The following is a 16,336-nucleotide window of genomic DNA, read 5'->3' on the forward strand; positions in this document are numbered from 1 at the left end:
CTCCACATGGATAGACTTGGTTCCAAGTCTGTGGCCGTGGCTTTTATAATAGTCTACCCAGTAGCCAACACATTACTGCCTGAAATAGCGCCCTCTTGCGGATTAATCTCCGTCATATAATGGCCTACCCGGGGGAAATTGTGCGTGGCTGATGCAGAGATTAATAACCGCAGTCTCAGACTTGAAATCAAGTCTACCAAAGGGGAGGAAGCTGAGCACTGAACAATATAGTTGTACCACTATAGTAAAACGCGGGCACTTTCACTACAATAATATACGCCTAAGAATTGTCTTGCTTGGTTCACAATCACAATGTCTAATTTGTTTAAAACAATGTTCTTTATTCTTGGATTAAAACTAAAATAATGATTAATTGTCTATCTTTGTTTTCAGTGCTGAACGTCATTTTCAAACTGCGTCATTAGAAAAAGGATTCCACACGGCATAACATAATCTTTCAATTTACAATAACATTTTGCAGTTTACTTTAGTTACAAAATTCATTGTTTGCTGAGCAAACTGATATTGTATTCACGAATCTACACTTTGTCTTGTTCATTCTCTTTAACATAATCATAATGAAAGTTGATTTGTCCTTTATCTTTCTTTATAGTTGATAATTATACACATACATGCACTATTGTATCTCTTCAAACAAGTCAATCAATTACACATGCTTTCAAAACGAAAAGTGAGCCTCCAATAACACAGACATTCAATACTTGCGTTTACACCATGAATGAACAGCAGCAGAAAGTTCAAACAGTCATGACAGTCCATTTTAGTTTTACTCTTTAGATAAATATTTCGGTTGAAAGTTAAATCGATCAAAAGCAAGTATACTGCAGCTGTTTCAACAATCGGTAGTTAGTGCATAACACTATCTTATATTTAAATCTACCTAATTAGTCGAGCAAATCTCAATTCATTTTCAAAGAATTACGTTATAAAATATTGCTCTTATTTTAGTTTGTACATTTAATATCGTTTTCGTACGTACATACCAGTTTTTTCGTTTATGTAAGTTATTTAAACAAATTTAATTAGTATAATTCAGCAAAAGGGGCCCAGTCTAAATCCAATGAGGTGGTTGGTTAAAAATCCCACGAGGCGGTGGGGGCGGGCTTTGGGCTTCATCTTCCCCTTCAGCCAATGACAGCCTCGCCTCAGCATATGTATGAGCTATTACGTTGCGGTTATCGGTTGTTGATGTTGCATGTTCGCCAATCTCCCCGACTTCTTCGTAAGCCGTTTCTGCATCTAAGCAATATGCAACGGTATACAAAAAACGGTTTCCATAGCTTCAACGGATACAGAGAGAAAACAACTTTTAACCTAACCTTGTTTGTATCAAACAGCAACATTCTTAAAAAGTGAACACAAAACAACTGCATCTTTTAATGTTTAAATCCTAGTTGAAGCAGACAGACACACACGAAGAAGACAACATGTTTTTAAATCGATTTGTTTCTTCTTCCTTGAAATGAACATCATGACCTTTTAAATGGTTTTACATTGTCTTAACCTTTCTATATCGTATTTCCACCATTCCAAAAAATATATAGAAAAATCCTACTTATACCTTTTAAATTGATCGTGTAGTTTATTATTTGTTGCTGTTTCGCATAAAGTTAAGGCCAGTAGGCCTATATCAACAAATAATTTATATATTTAGCAGTACACCGCCAAGCCATACTTGTAATGGATTTATAAAACATATACCCCAAATCAGTCGTATCTGACCCTTGATGAGTTTTCTTTCAAACTTTAAACAATTGTAGTTCCTAAAACAAAACGCAAACCAGTATTGCTAAAAATAGTATTGATTGTATAATGTATACATTTGTGTTTACCTTGGACTTCAAATCTGCTTAACAGATTGGGTCCAATTCGAATGCTTCCTGGTGAAGGGGCTCGTCTGAAAGTCACAGTAGCTCTGTTCGCATCATTGCTGTTTAAACAAGATTTTGTTAAGAAGTAACTATAAATACTAAATAGTAAACTTGCGGGTACAATCATGTAATCTCCTTTGAGGGAGTGTTGGCTCCGATAAGAGCCGGTGTGGTTTAATTAACAGATTGTGGTCTTTTATTTTCAGTTTGCTCAATAAATTTACTGAAGAATATCATCTGAATTATTCTTTTAAACGGGGTTTCTTTTTTCCACCTTGTACAACCTTCTCTTGATTTTAAACTTCCTTGTTTTGCTTCGTCTTCACCAAACCAAGAGACGTATCAGTCGAATGGTGTGCCATAAAAATTGATGATGTTAAAATAATAAAAAATTATAACCAAAATAAATTAATACAAAATAAAATAAACAAATAAATGGATCCTGCACTAAATGTAGAGTTACTTACGTTTGGTTGATCTGGACAGCAGAATGACCTGGGGGAAAGCAGAAACATTTGGTAAAAGTGTTTTAATGTTGTGATAATAACCATGTTTCCATCTCTCTGAACCAGATATATAACAAGGAGAGCTATGCCAACCAGACATGCTTAAAGACACTGGACACTATTGGTAATTGTTAAAGAACAGTCTTCTCACTTGGTGCATATAAACATATATGCACAAAATAACAAACCTGAGACAATTTGAGTTCAATTGTCGTCGAAGTTGCGAGAGAATAATAGAAGAAAAAACACTCTTGTCGCTCAAGATGTTGTGTGCTTTCAGAGGCCTTGAATTCGAGACCTCAGCTGAGCTCCCGAAGTCAGTCCTTCAAATATGTTAGGGAGAAATACCTTCTTTCTCGAAAACGACGTTACTTTAGATGGAGTCGTTTCTTTCAATGCTTTATACTATCAACAGCTCTCCTTTGCTCGTTGCCAAGTAATGATATTAATCATTTAGAGTAATTATTAATAGTGTCCACTGCCTTTAAGAATCCTCGCAGTATGCTCTTGAATGCCCATTAAATTTAGATTATTGACTGAAACACAACTGAATAAAAACAAAATTAAAATGAATACATTTAACAGCAAAAAGAAACCCTAGTCATAGAGTGAGTACTAAAGACATTAATTCAAATGCGCGTTATAAACTTTTAAGGATTTTCTGAAGTTCGTTTGGAAAAACTACAATTTCCAAATTTAGAGATCCCTAAATCAATAAATATAACAGGTCCTTACGATCTTTACGGAGCCTCGATGCGACAACCAGCAGGCTTATTGCGACCAGTACAAGTCCGGATGACACCGCTGTGATCAAAACAATGTCTTTCCGAGAAATGGTATCCAACGGAGTAGCTCTAGACCCTTAAAACACATAGTTACGAGTTCAAAACACACATTGCTTTTAAGGGGCTTTAGGTACTTTTTTTGTAGGACACAAAACACAATGTCCACAGATTTGAATTAAACTTCCACAGTTTAAAGATTATGATGACAGAAAGCTTCCCTTAAAATGTTACTTGATGCTTGATAGTGGGTTCGAGTCCCACCCGAGTTCATTTGTTTTACTCCTTTCTCAAAAACCATGACGTGCTCTAGTATGTGAGAAAGGAGTAAAACAATGCACGAACATAATTTTCGTCTCAGGAGACTCGGGTGGGATTCGAACCCACGACCTTTGCACCATTTAAAGTTGATTAACCTTGTCCCGTTTTCAGTGTCAAACTGCTTATGCCCGTTGTTTGACCTTCGTTCAAGTCTGTTGTTGCTGGCAATGTTGCGATCGATGCCGGCTGATCTGTTAATGATATCCAAACATAAATTTCATATTACAATAAAATTAGGCGGTGTCTCAATATAGGCCTTTGACTGTATCCATTGTGTGAGTAGCTTCTTCAGTAATCTCCACTGTCACAAAATGTGTCTTGTTGAATGTTGTGCTGTGTCTTGCTTCAGTAAGAGACAAGAATAACAACATAGTCTTTGAGAATATTGCTTTTCTTGATACACTATCTTAACGAGTAGATCAAGCAAACATTATTTCGGGTAAAGGTGATTGAAGTCAAGCATGCTTCCCTTTACCCAGCCCGCAGAGATCTTTGGAAGAGATTATGCCACATTTTAAACCACATTATAAGCCTGACATACTGTAGGTGTAAGAGTTTAAACCAAAACTAATGGAAGAAAAAGATTATCATGGTCCAGGATGGTTGCAACTTGAACACTTTAATAACGTCACGATACGAGCATTCGACCTGGTGTCACACCTTTGTTTAAATGAATAATCGTTACTTTGCAAACTTACCGCCGAGGACGATTGTTGTAGAATTGTTGTTGGACTGGTTGTAGAAGGAGTCGTGGACGTCACATTGGTATCTTCCTACGTCCTTCAAGTTCAAGTTTAGAATCGTAAGATTACAGCTTGTCTTGCCGTGATGAAGCCCGTACTTTCCCGTCTGGTCGACGGAATAAAAGACCTCGCCCGATGGATTGCACGACTGCAGTATGGTGTCGTTGAATGACCACTCAAAGGTGAAGTTTCTCTTGTCAGTTGTGCCGCTGTCGATCACAGAGCAAGGTAAGGAAGCACTCTCCCCTTCTACTGGCGTAAGTTTTCCATCAGTCTGAACACCAAAGTTGGCTTTAAGAAAACACAATGAACGCTTTAAGAAAGTTGGCATTAAGAAAAAATGATACACAGTGAATAATGGTATAACAGATGTTAAATTTGCATCGGTGATAAAGAATAAGTTTACAGTGTGAGCGTTTCATTATGAACATACGGCACTGATCTTGAGAAAATTGAAATAAGTTTCGTTTCGTTTTTACTGCAATACATATTAGAGTCTGAGACGTTTAAACAACGGTTTCATGTAGCATGTTAATAGTATACAAATTTTGACTGCTCCGAGTGCTATGGTTAAAACTATGACTCCCGAGGTGATCACCTCGGGAGTCATAGTTTAAACCATTGCACGAGTAAAAGCAGCCAATGTTTCTTTTACAACACCCCAAACATTTCTAAATACTGTACAAACTTTACCTACCTGAATGCTACAACCCACGGACGACACGAATACAGATTGCGAAAACTTTTACTGTGCTCTGCATGTAGTGTCACGTAATCCGAAATGGTTTCAGCCTACTAATTTATCATCCCCGTACACGCAACGGACGTCTGGGTACTGCACGCCGTGTGCTAGTCTTTTGGACTAGCGCACGGCAAACCGATGCACTATCACACGGCCGTCGTCTAGCCAAACTAAGACATATCATGTGACGCGCTCTAAACCAATGAAATGGCGGAATATTGGTAAGGAGTGTTATAATATAAAAAAACAAACAATATAATTGATATAGTAGGCTTACACCAATTTAGAACATTGTAACTGAACTAACATGACAACACTAAATCAAAAAGTAAACATGCATTTTAAAGACACTGCCTTAAACTGTATGTAAAACCCTAAATATTTAAAAGGGTAAATTATATGGCAAATATACAGTACGTTTACAGTTTGAGCGTTTCGTTAAGAACAAACCCTAAATCAACAAGTAAACACGTAACGACACTTCCTTAAAGGAACGTTACATAATTGGTAAGAATCAAAAATCGTGAAGATCACAGACTCACATCAAACTTACACGGTCTAATGATGATGAAAGTTGAAAACATCCCTTGAAATTTTTCTGTCTGAAATGTCATATTTGGTGATAAATAAATAATATAATTTCACGTTTGGAATTTATCGCTCAGTGAGCGTTTTATTCATTTTTATTTTGGCATCGATGCAATGCAAAGTTTGTAATCGGTTTTTCATTAATCTCTCGTGATCCAGATGGCCGATCGATCTCGAACGTCTACAGGCTTGTCAGTTTATGTATATGGTGGATTACATTAAAGTCATCTGGAAGTGATATTTTGTCAAAATAAAGCTTTTGTCACTTAAATATGTGTTTTGATGAGTATAATATAAATAAACAGTTAACTAAGGTTCTAAAAATTAAGTTTTCATTTTAGAAACCAATTTAAAAGTAGGCCCGACCCGAGAGGGCGCTGTTCGTGACGTCAATCGAGGCGCGATATTTGAAGCACGACGGCTCGAAGTGTTTGCTGCATAGCGCTCGAAAACACGTCGGACCGGACCACTTAGTCAAACTGACCCCATTGTTAGTTGTTTTGCAGCCACCAGCAGCAATACACCAGCAGCATTACACCTGGTCGATATTGCCGAAAAAATGCAAGAAAAAAACCTTTTGCCGAAACGTACAAACTCACGACTAGGACTTGCATGTACTTGCACGTACGTGTGTTCGATGTTCGATCGAGGCAAAGTCTGCCTCGATTGACGTCACAAAAGGGGTAGGCGGAGTCACCCCCAAACAACTTTATCTACTTTTAAAACATATACATCGTTACAAACAATTACTCAAACGACTATTTTATTGTTCATTAACATACTCTAATGTTTGTCGGAAAACTATTCTATTTCCATGTGACGTTAAGTGCTTACACTGCCAAAAACTGTTTTGTTAGCAAAAAACAATTATGTCATGTTCCTTTAAACTATCTATAACCATCTATATTTGAAGTCGTTAATTATGACACATGAAACGTTTTACAACATAATTTTGCTCAATTTTTCGTACGAGTGTGTTCTTATTTAGCAACATAAATTGTTGGTAATTTCTGTCAGACAAATTTTTGTAATATTATACATAAGAAAAGGTGATAAATTCAACTTGAAGATTCCATTCCTTTTTAGGTAAACACTTACCTTTTTTAATTTTAAGATGTGTCATGTTTGAGTAACTGCCGAATAATCCCAACACTTTACACTTAACCACGGCATCATCTGCAAGGCCTATTATCCAATATTATTAGATTACCATTGTCTGGATTAAATTCCAAAGTCTTGTTCTTGAACGACGTAACAAAATCACATCCTGCAATATAAACACTTTCTGCGTTTTCCAACACAACAAACCATTGGATTACTGAGTCATAACATGGTTGAATCAATGTACCATTCGCATACCATCCCTTGCATTCTAATTCTACGTCGTCACCTTCAAAAACTGAGACGACTGGTGGCATGTCTATCGTGATGGTCCCAAAAGAGACGTCACCTATTACAAAAAGTATAAATTTACCTTAAAGTTGAACCATTCTTCATAGATATTTCACCTAAGCTTAGCATTGACAACAATACTTTCGTTCGTTGACGTGTTTTTGTTTCCAACACTGCGTCATATGTATTTATTTTAAGGTAGATTTTCAACTAAAGACTCAAACTATTATTAATAATTTTATACGCAATATTTCTCTATAATAATTACACTTAGGCATAACAATTATTAGGCATAAAAAAAGGTTTGTTGGCGTACCCCGACCTACCCTAAAAGTACGGCCGACCCTGGCATTTTTTTTTTTTTTTTTTTCAAAAAGACATCAAGAGTTTAAAAATATACTATTTGTTGTGTGTAGCCTTGATTTATCTTGTAGGATTTGAAACTTCGCATGGTGGAAGTAAGATATTCAAAAGTTTGCGGTAACACCATGTAATAACAATCTCTAAATGAGTTGGGGTGGTTCTGAAAAGAACCGTTGGATTAACTCGACGTTTCGATCAGTATGCTGTGATCGTCTTCTGGAGAATGCTGGACTCTGATGCTGCATGCTGCTTAAGTACTGGGCGGTGGATCAGCAGTGATGCATGAAGGCGGGAAATAGAGGCGGGAAGTGAACTCGATGATGCGTGGTGAAACCTGTTGTGGAGCCTTGGGTGGTGTGTGGGGGGTGTGTGCCCACTGAACCGTGTCAGTAGGAACAAGCACAGGGGATAGTGAGGGAGTGGGGTCTAGGTGACTGAGGGTATAGATGACCCAAAGCAGTCTAATGGTTGGGGCCTAGGGGGTGACCGTGGATATAGAAGATCCATTGGTCGGGAGAAGGGGGAGCCAGATGTCGCTGATGTGGAAGCCGATGTCTTGGGGTACGGTGTCATGCTTGTGGATCTCTATGGCCTCTCTGATGCGTCTAGGGTGCCACGCCTGGATTGGAGCGATGATTTCTGCTGCTTCCCAGTTCACTCGGTGATCAGTGATGTGGGAATGCTTGACGATGGCGGATTTATCGAAGTCCCCCCTCCTTCCGTGTGCTCGGTGTTCCTTAAGTTTAGTGGGAAGGTTACGCCCGGTTTCCCCGACATAAACCTTACCACACTCGCATGGAATGCGATAGACTCCGGCACGGGTGGAGGGGTCCTTCTTGTCCTTCTTGAGTTTCTTCGGGGCGGAGTGGTACACCTTGATTCCTGCTTCCTTGAAGATGCGTTGGAGGCGATGAGAGGGGGGACCTAGGTATGGTAAACTAACTGTGGGTGTGTGTGTTTGACCTTGGGTATAGGAGACCCTTTGGTCGGGGGGACGGGCTTGCTTGTCTTGACTTGCTTGGCGTTGTATCCATTCCGCTGTAGAGAAGTGGTGATGTGCTGCAACTCCTGCTGGAGGCTATCCGGATCACAAATGGTGTAAGCCCGTTGAACCAGCGCACGGTTGACTGACGACTTGATAGCTGGATGATGGAAAAAACGCTGATGCAGGTAACGGTCGGTGTGGGTGGGCTTACGGTAAATGCTGTGATGAAGGGTGCCGTCTTGCTTTCTTGTGATGAGAACATCCAGAAAGGGTAACTTTCCGGAATGTTCTTGCTCCATAGTGAACTTGATACTGGAGTGTTGTTGGTTGAGGTACTGCAGAAATTCATGGAGAGAGTCCTGACCGTGGGGCCACACGGTTATCGTGTATACTACCGGCTTAAACATTTAGAAACCATGTCATTTTCGTTGCTGGGAGGGAAAACAAAATCCCTACCTACCTACCGTATTTTTTGGGGCCCGTTACGCCAACATAACATATTTTATGCCTTTCGCTTGACGAGTTGTTTTATTTTTGTCGACTTACCTTGAAACATAATTCCAATAATTAAGAAGACTGCGAACTCCATTGTGTTAAGGCGATCATCCATTACACTAAGATTTAATGTGATAAGTTCTTCTTAAACCATGTTAAGAAACTGCAGAGAAAGCATAACCAGTAGCAGTTCCATCGGCTTAGTGAGGGAATTGCTGGTGTATTGAAAACAATGATGAGCAAGAAGTGGTAAAGTTTTTACCTTTTACAAACATGCGCATTATTTACCTTAAAAGAGAAACAACTGTCAATCTTCTTTCGTGAGTATTGGTTCCACTATCGTTTTCTTCTCTACTTATCAAACAAAACGGCTTCGAAAACAACTGCTTTCAGACTCAAGGCTAGTAAAAGGTTTCGCTTTTCTTTCTTAGAACACAGAATGCAGAAAGAAGGTTCACACATTTGCCACAAAAAAAATGAAAAAAAAATGAAGAAAACACAAACTCTTATCACATTGAAAATAGTTTAGTTGTATATACTGTATACGTCGGATCATGAAATTCATGTTTACTCAACGAGATCCCGCAACGTGTTTCTTCAATTCATCCGCACCTTCATGCTAGCCACATCATTCGATTCTTTGGTCCACGACTTTGGAACGCTAATCCCTAGCGACTTAAAATTCTAGTTGTTTATTTGCTTTCACAATAATTATATTTATTTGTTATATGTCTACTTATTTTGCACTTTTGATTTTGTTACATTTCTATGTGCTGATACAATCTCATATTGTACTATTTTGTCAAAAGATTATAGATTGAATAAACGTCATATAGATTTGACTTGAATTTATTATTATTTCATACCAAGTTGGAAATATGACACATTGTGTTAACGAATGGTACTGGTGTCGTAACTTTACAGTGTGGAAGTTTTTTAAGGGGGAAAAAAACCCAAATTAACAACAGATTTTAAATGGTTTACTACTTCTGAAACGAAACTGACCTTCATATAAAAGCCAGAAAAGGTGAAGTTCTTCTTTTTGGAAACATGCGCAATATTTACCTTATAAAAGAGAAACAACTGTCAATCTCCTTTCGCGAGTGTTGGTTCCACTATCCTACCTTTTATACTTATCAAACAAAACGTCTCCGAAAACAACTGTTTTCAGACTCAAGGCTAGTTAAAGGTTTTGCTTGTCTTTCTTATATTATTTTTAAAACACAGTAGGCAGAACAAAAATGGTCAAAAGGTTGTCAAAAAAGAAAAAAAAAAAAAAAAAAAAACTCTTAAATAACGTTAAAAATTTACTTAGTTTAAATTGCTGTAGACGACCGGTGTCCCATTTGTGTGTTAAATTTGAACACTGTCTGGTGCAATGACGTGCTTGATCACAAGTTACCACTGCGATGGAAAAATGGCCGAGAGCGTGGTCAATCGCGGACCAATCGTGGGCCAAACGTAGGAGGATCATCGCGGGCGGGGTGGCATCGTGGAATCGAGTAGGCAACGCTTCTGACGTAGAAGCATCGCAGTACAGTCGTGATTTAGTCTGTAATTTGCAAAATGTATGGATTTTTCAGATCGGGGTGATCGGCATGATCTTGGTAAGGTCGTAGGGCTGTGTCAACGGGGTGTTAGTTACGTATAAGAGACGTGCATGAACACCTACACAACAAGATGCTGATTGAATGTGTATGACACATTGGTACCAGCTCATCTGAGGTTGGCATACAGAGGCTTGCCCCAAACCATTTGACATACAATTATAGCAACAGTCTTTATAGTATGATGAGGAATTCAAATAAGCGGTATATTGTCACTAACCAAGTTATTGTACCAAACATTATTAAAATCTAACACACAAATGGCTTACTGTTACACTGGCTCAAATCAAGCACCACCATTCTCTTTCTACACACAATTCTCTCAGTCCATTTTACGCACAATTTTCGAAAATGTTCCAGGCCCTAGTAAGCATAGGGTGCGTTCGATTAGCTTCCCCTGGTTGACCATGCGGTGCTCATTCGGGCGAGCCCCTGACGAGCTAATCGAACGATCACTCACCCTCTCGTTGTGACGCCATGCACCTCGGGTCACCCCCAAGTGACCCACACCACAAGCACGGCACTTGGGGCTGACCCGGATGAGCCCCTGGAATGACATCAAAGCTATTCAAACCTACCGGGGGTAGATCGGGGTCGTGCCCATAGGAAACGACCGATGAATTTGTTTAGTCGTTTCCAGAATCACTGTAAACAACGCAAAACGTTCTGGCATTATAAGAAAGGTCATTTTCTGCCTGATTTCCAAAATGTCTTTTTTGAGCACGTTTCAAGAAAGTTTACATCAGGGAGAAACTTGGACAGCCGTGTCCACACCCTCTCAGCATAATAAAAATGATGGGTCATAGCCAGCTTTTTCCAGGCGGGTTTTCCCAGGCGGGTTTTCCCAGGCGGACGCAAATTCAAGCCTTTACACGGCGCTGAAAGCTTGCGAAACGGTGGGTATAGATTCAAATCCGTTAACAGGCGCTATCACGGGAGTTAATCGATGGGTGCAATGGGGGCTTCAAATGGAATCGGAAAACGGAAGTGTACAAGCAATAAATACTTTGGTTTTCAGCCCAACTTCGAGCGGGTTTTCTCCTGAAGAACAGCATATGTTTTACTGGGTATTTACTCTTTGATATAATTTTTTATTAAACGAAATACTATCATCAATAATTTTTTTTTTTAAACCCTCATCTTCTAAAAGTCCCATTATTTGCTAAAGTTTTCGTACGAGTGTGTCCTTTTTTAGCACCATAAATTGTTGGTATTGTCAGAAAAATTTCAGTACTATTGGACAATACAAAAGGTGATAAATTCTAACTGATTCCATTCTGTTCAACGTAACACTTACCTTTTTTAACTTTAAGATGTGTCATGTTTGAGTAACTGCCGAATAATCCTAACACTGTACACCCAACCACGGCATCATCTGCAAGGCCTATATCCAATATGTTTAGACTGCCATTGTCTGGATTAAATTCCAAAGTCTTGTTCTTGAATGACACCACTCTACCACATCCTGCAATATAAACACTTTCTGCGTTTTCCAACACAACAAACCATTGGAGTACTGAGTCATAACATGGTTGAATCAATGTACCATTCGCATACCGTCCCTTGCATTCTAATTCTACGTCGTCACCTTCAAAAACTGAGACGACTGGTGGCATGTCTATCGTGATGGGCCAAGAAAAGACGACATCTATTCAAGATGGGAAAAAAATGTAAATTTATCAAATAATTGAACAATTATTCTTCAAAGATAGTTCACACCAGGTTAGCATTGATAACCTTTTGTTTTACATTTGTTTTTTATCGCCAGTCGCCAGACACACAAGGCCTGAAAGCCACTTCAAGGTGAGGGCTACAATTATTTTATTCCAGAGGCCGTTGCCACCTACTCCTGGGGCTGGAACAGGGTTACCCCTTTACAGTCCATACAGATGAAGGCTTGGGTATCATCCATCAGAAGCCTGGCTGGTAGAGCAGAAAGCACTACCTCCCCAACTTTACGAAGCAATCATGATTAAGTGTCATGTTTAAGGACACAAGTGTCACGACCGGGACTCGACCCAACACTCTTCTGAGCAAACACCAGAGCTTGAATCCGGTGCTCTTAACCGCTATATGCCATGACACGCCACTACTTTCGTTTGTTTTTTTACGTTTTTGTCTTCGACACTGCATCAAAATTTATTTATTTTCAGGTTGCTTCTCAAATAAAAACTAATGCTATTTTTAAAGTTTTATCGACACTTTAGCTTGACGACTTACCTTGAAACATAATTCCAACAACTATCAAGACTGTAAATGCGCCTCCCATTTTTGGAATGATTATTGACACTGTGAAAACGTTGTTGGATAACAGGTCACTTCGGTGCTACGTAAAAAGTTGTTTAAATTCATGACAATCAAAAACATCTCGTATAACTCAACAGTAGGCCTACACTGAAAAAAAACCGCAACTGAGCAAAACTGGTCGATCGAAACAAAAATGAATATCTTTTCAAGCCAGAAGTGGTGAAAGAAGTTCTTCCTTTTGGAAACATGCGGAATATTTACCTTATAAAAGAGAAACAACTGTCAATCTCCTTCTGTGAGTATTGGTTCCACTATCTTTATATTCTCCCCTTATTAAACAAAACAGCTCAGCAACCAACTGTTTTCAGGCTCAATGGCAGTAAAAGGTTTCGCTTTTATTTCTTATATTTTTTAAAACACAGAAAGTAGAACAAAAAGATCCACACGGTTGTCAAAAAAACAAAAAACAAAGACACAAACTTTCAAGCAAAACTTTCATCACGTTGAGAATAATTGGGTTACAATTACCGTTATACGACCGATGTTCTTTTTGTTGCTTACTTGGACCCTGCTATAGGACGTTTGACAATAAGTGAGATTTTAAAATTGTTACAATAACGTGCTTGATCACAAGTTACCGCTTATATTTGAATTCCTCAGACTAGTGAGACAGTTGTTATGTCGCATGATTGTGACAAGCTTGTTTGCGTAGTTACGTAAGAGACAGTGAACACCCATACAACAGGATTCTGAACAACAGCATTGCATGACTAAGTAAGTCATTGTACGAATCATTATTCAAATCTAACTCGCAATAATGGCTTATTGTTACACTGATGGCTCATAACATGCACCACCATTCTCTTTCTACACAAAATTTTCTCAGTCCATTTTACACATAATTTTCACATTTTTTCAAGGCCGTGGTAAGCATAGGATGCGTTCAATTGCTTCCCCGGGTCGACCCGTGGTGCTCATCATTCAGGTGAGCCCCTGACAAGAGCTAATCAAAATTGATCACTCACCCTCTCGTGGGACGTCATGCACCTCAGGCCAGCCCCAAATTAGTGACCCGTTCCACACGCAGGGTACTTGAGGCTGACCCGCTTGAGCCCCTGGAATGACGTCAAAGCTATTCGAACGTACTGGGGGCAGATCGGGGTTTGACCCGGTGTGGCGGTTTCAACTTTCCGCCGTGTTCAGTTTTCCGAATGACCAAATACGGTAACATTACGTCATGCGATGCCCGCGCACAGCAAGCGAAAGTAGTCCATTTATAGTGCCGTATTGAGTCATCCGTGTTACACTCTCCGGTAGCTGTCGAGGCGGCGTCCACGAGTACAACGAGCGGCGAACGCGTGGATCGTAGTAGAAACACTTTGGGGTCACTGAGAGAACTACACTACACTAGTCTACAGTACTCGCCAGGGTACTCGCGGCAGTATCTTTGTCTGACTACGTCACCCGGACAACTGAACACGTCTGAAAGCTAAAACCGCTCGAACAACGTGCTGAAATGTCCGGCTACGTCACCCGGAAAACTGAACACGGCGGAAGACTGAAACCGCCACACCTGGGTAGCTAATCGAATGTACCCATGGGAAACGAACGGTGATTTTTTGTCTAGCCATTTCCAGAATCACTGGCAACAATGGAACACGTTCTGGCACAAGAAAGGTCATTTTTTGCCTGATTTCAAAGATTCTTTTTTGAGCACGTTTCAAGCCAGTTACATGAGGGGGAAACGTGGACAGTCGTTCCCACACCCTGTCAGTATAATAAAAATGCTATAAGTGAGCAAATGGATGGGTTTAATTACACTTATCGAAAAGGGCTTCAAATGAAACTTGAAAACGGAATTTTACAAGCAAGAAATGCTCGGCCGTCATATGGCAAAACAGTGCAACTAATTTTGTGGTGTTTTTGAGAAAAACAGTTGTCTGGGTAAGTTAGGGGCGCTCTTTTCATATAGCCCGGTCTCGTTTTCGCACGTGGCTCAATTATCAAGATACAACTATACAAATTGTGGTCTTGTTGCCTTTTTGTGTGTTTTGGTATGGCAAAACGCATTATGTTGACTTATACTTTGTTCTGCACTTTATTTTATGGCAAAACGGTCCATTTATAAGAAGCAGTCTTCTGCTTGACTGTAGCTATTTGTTCAGCACGTCAGTGTCTATCTGGTAGAAGAGGCTTTCATTATGATGTAGTGTTTTGGGTTTAGTAAATTTTTACCACTACGGTAGTGTTCACATGGCAGAACGCCTTATCTGTATGATACACCGTTTTTGCCAACAAAGAAATTCAGAAATGTTTCATTCTATGTTAGACTTTTTACATGGCAAAACAATGTATCTACAAGATGCTTCATTACTCCCTATCTTTTAATGTGTAAAGGACTCGTACAATGTAATACATGTGAAGCAGTGTTTTGTTTTGCCAGATATGGTGGTATGTGCATGACAGTATGATCTCATGGGTAGATCTAGACCATCTAACAGCATGCTATGCGCAATGCTACAGCACCAACTGCAACAACATGTAGCCTTTTAGTTCAACTAAAATGAATGAGAAAATAGAAACCATTACAAAAACAGTAAGTTTTAATGAGCATGAACTGCTCATGCTGTACTAGACATAGGCATCCTTCGAACCCAGTCCATAATGTTATGAATTGTAATGTCATTAACTCAAGCTGTGAATTGCCATACATCTACATGTACACATTTTTTGTAGGTGTAAGTTTACTGTTTTGTATGGTGCAAGTTTACTGTTTTGTAGGTGCAAGTTTACTGTTTTGTAGGTGTAAGTTTACTGTTTTGTAGGTGTAAGTTTACTGTTTTGTAGGTGTAAGTTTACTGTTTTGTAGGTGTAAGTTTACAAGTTTTGTAGGTGTAAGTTTACTGTTTTGTATGGTGCAAGTTTACTGTTTTGTAGGTGCAAGTTTACTGTTTTGTAGGTGTAAGTTTACTGTTTTGTAGGTGTAAGTTTACTGTTTTGTAGGTGTAAGTTTACTGTTTTGTAGGTGTAAGTTTACAAGTTTTGTAGGTGTAAGTTTACTGTTTTGTATGGTGCAAGTTTACTGTTTTGTAGGTGCAAGTTTACTGTTTTGTAGGTGTAAGTTTACTGTTTTGTAGGTGTAAGTTTACTGTTTTGTAGGTGTAAGTTTACTGTTTTGTAGGTGTAAGTTTACAAGTTTTGTAGGTGTAAGTTTACTGTTTTGTAGGTGTAAGTTTACTGTTTTGTAGGTGTAAGTTTACTGTTTTGTATGGTGCAAGTTTACTGTTTTGTAGGTGCAAGTTTACTGTTTTGTAGGTGTAAGTTTACTGTTTTGTAGGTGTAAGTTTACTGTTTTGTAGGTGTAAGTTTACTGTTTTGTAGGTGTAAGTTTACAAGTTTTGTAGGTGTAAGTTTACTGTTTTGTATGGTGCAAGTTTACTGTTTTGTATGGTGCAAGTTTACTGTTTTGTAGGTGTAAGTTTACTGTTTTGTAGGTGTAAGTTTACTGTTTTGTAGGTGTAAGTTTACAAGTTTTGTAGGTGTAAGTTTACTGTTTTGTATGGTGCAAGTTTACTGTTTTGTAGGTGCAAGTTTACTGTTTTGTAGGTGTAAGTTTACTGTTTTGTAGGTGTAAGTTTACTGTTTTGTAGGTGTAAGTTTACTGTTTTGTAGG

The 16,336-nt window shown here is 38.9% G+C and overlaps 1 protein-coding gene across 5 annotated transcripts; it reads right to left on the reverse strand.

Moving 5' to 3' along the window:
- Positions 1-1,048: 1,048 nt before the first annotated feature.
- Positions 1,049-12,811, reverse strand: LOC117301472. Of its 5 annotated transcripts, XM_033785488.1 has the most exons (8): positions 12,637-12,806; positions 11,714-12,064; positions 4,200-4,535; positions 3,597-3,692; positions 3,134-3,259; positions 2,360-2,387; positions 1,854-1,951; positions 1,049-1,260 (listed from the first exon to the last, which is right to left on the reverse strand). In XM_033785488.1, the coding sequence occupies exons 1-8, from the start codon at positions 12,683-12,685 to the stop codon at positions 1,073-1,075; spliced, it is 1,272 nt and encodes a 423-aa protein (XP_033641379.1). In that variant the 5' UTR covers positions 12,686-12,806; the 3' UTR covers positions 1,049-1,072. The 5 variants fall into 5 exon arrangements, with proteins under 5 accessions (XP_033641379.1, XP_033641380.1, XP_033641382.1 ...); XM_033785489.1 differs by lacking the exon at positions 3,134-3,259 and having other exon boundaries at positions 12,637-12,811; XM_033785491.1 differs by lacking the exon at positions 11,714-12,064 and having other exon boundaries at positions 12,637-12,787.
- Between the last annotated feature and the right edge of the window lie 3,525 nt (positions 12,812-16,336).

The sequence above is a fragment of the Asterias rubens genome, chromosome 17, assembly GCF_902459465.1.
Source record: "Asterias rubens chromosome 17, eAstRub1.3, whole genome shotgun sequence".
NCBI lineage: Eukaryota > Metazoa > Echinodermata > Asteroidea > Forcipulatida > Asteriidae > Asterias > Asterias rubens.

Bases quoted from the DNA above. Each gene is read 5' to 3' on its own strand.
- LOC117301472 (XM_033785488.1), bottom strand. From the start codon at position 12,685: ATGGGAGGCGCATTTACAGTCTTGATAGTTGTTGGAATTATGTTTCAA. The intron at 12,065-12,636 runs GTAAGTCGTCAA...CATCTTGAATAG, and splicing joins TGTTGGAATTATGTTTCAAG to ATGTCGTCTTTTCTTGGCCC. The intron at 1,952-2,359 runs GTAAGTAACTCT...TTGTTTAAACAG, and splicing joins GCTGTCCAGATCAACCAAAC to CAATGATGCGAACAGAGCTA.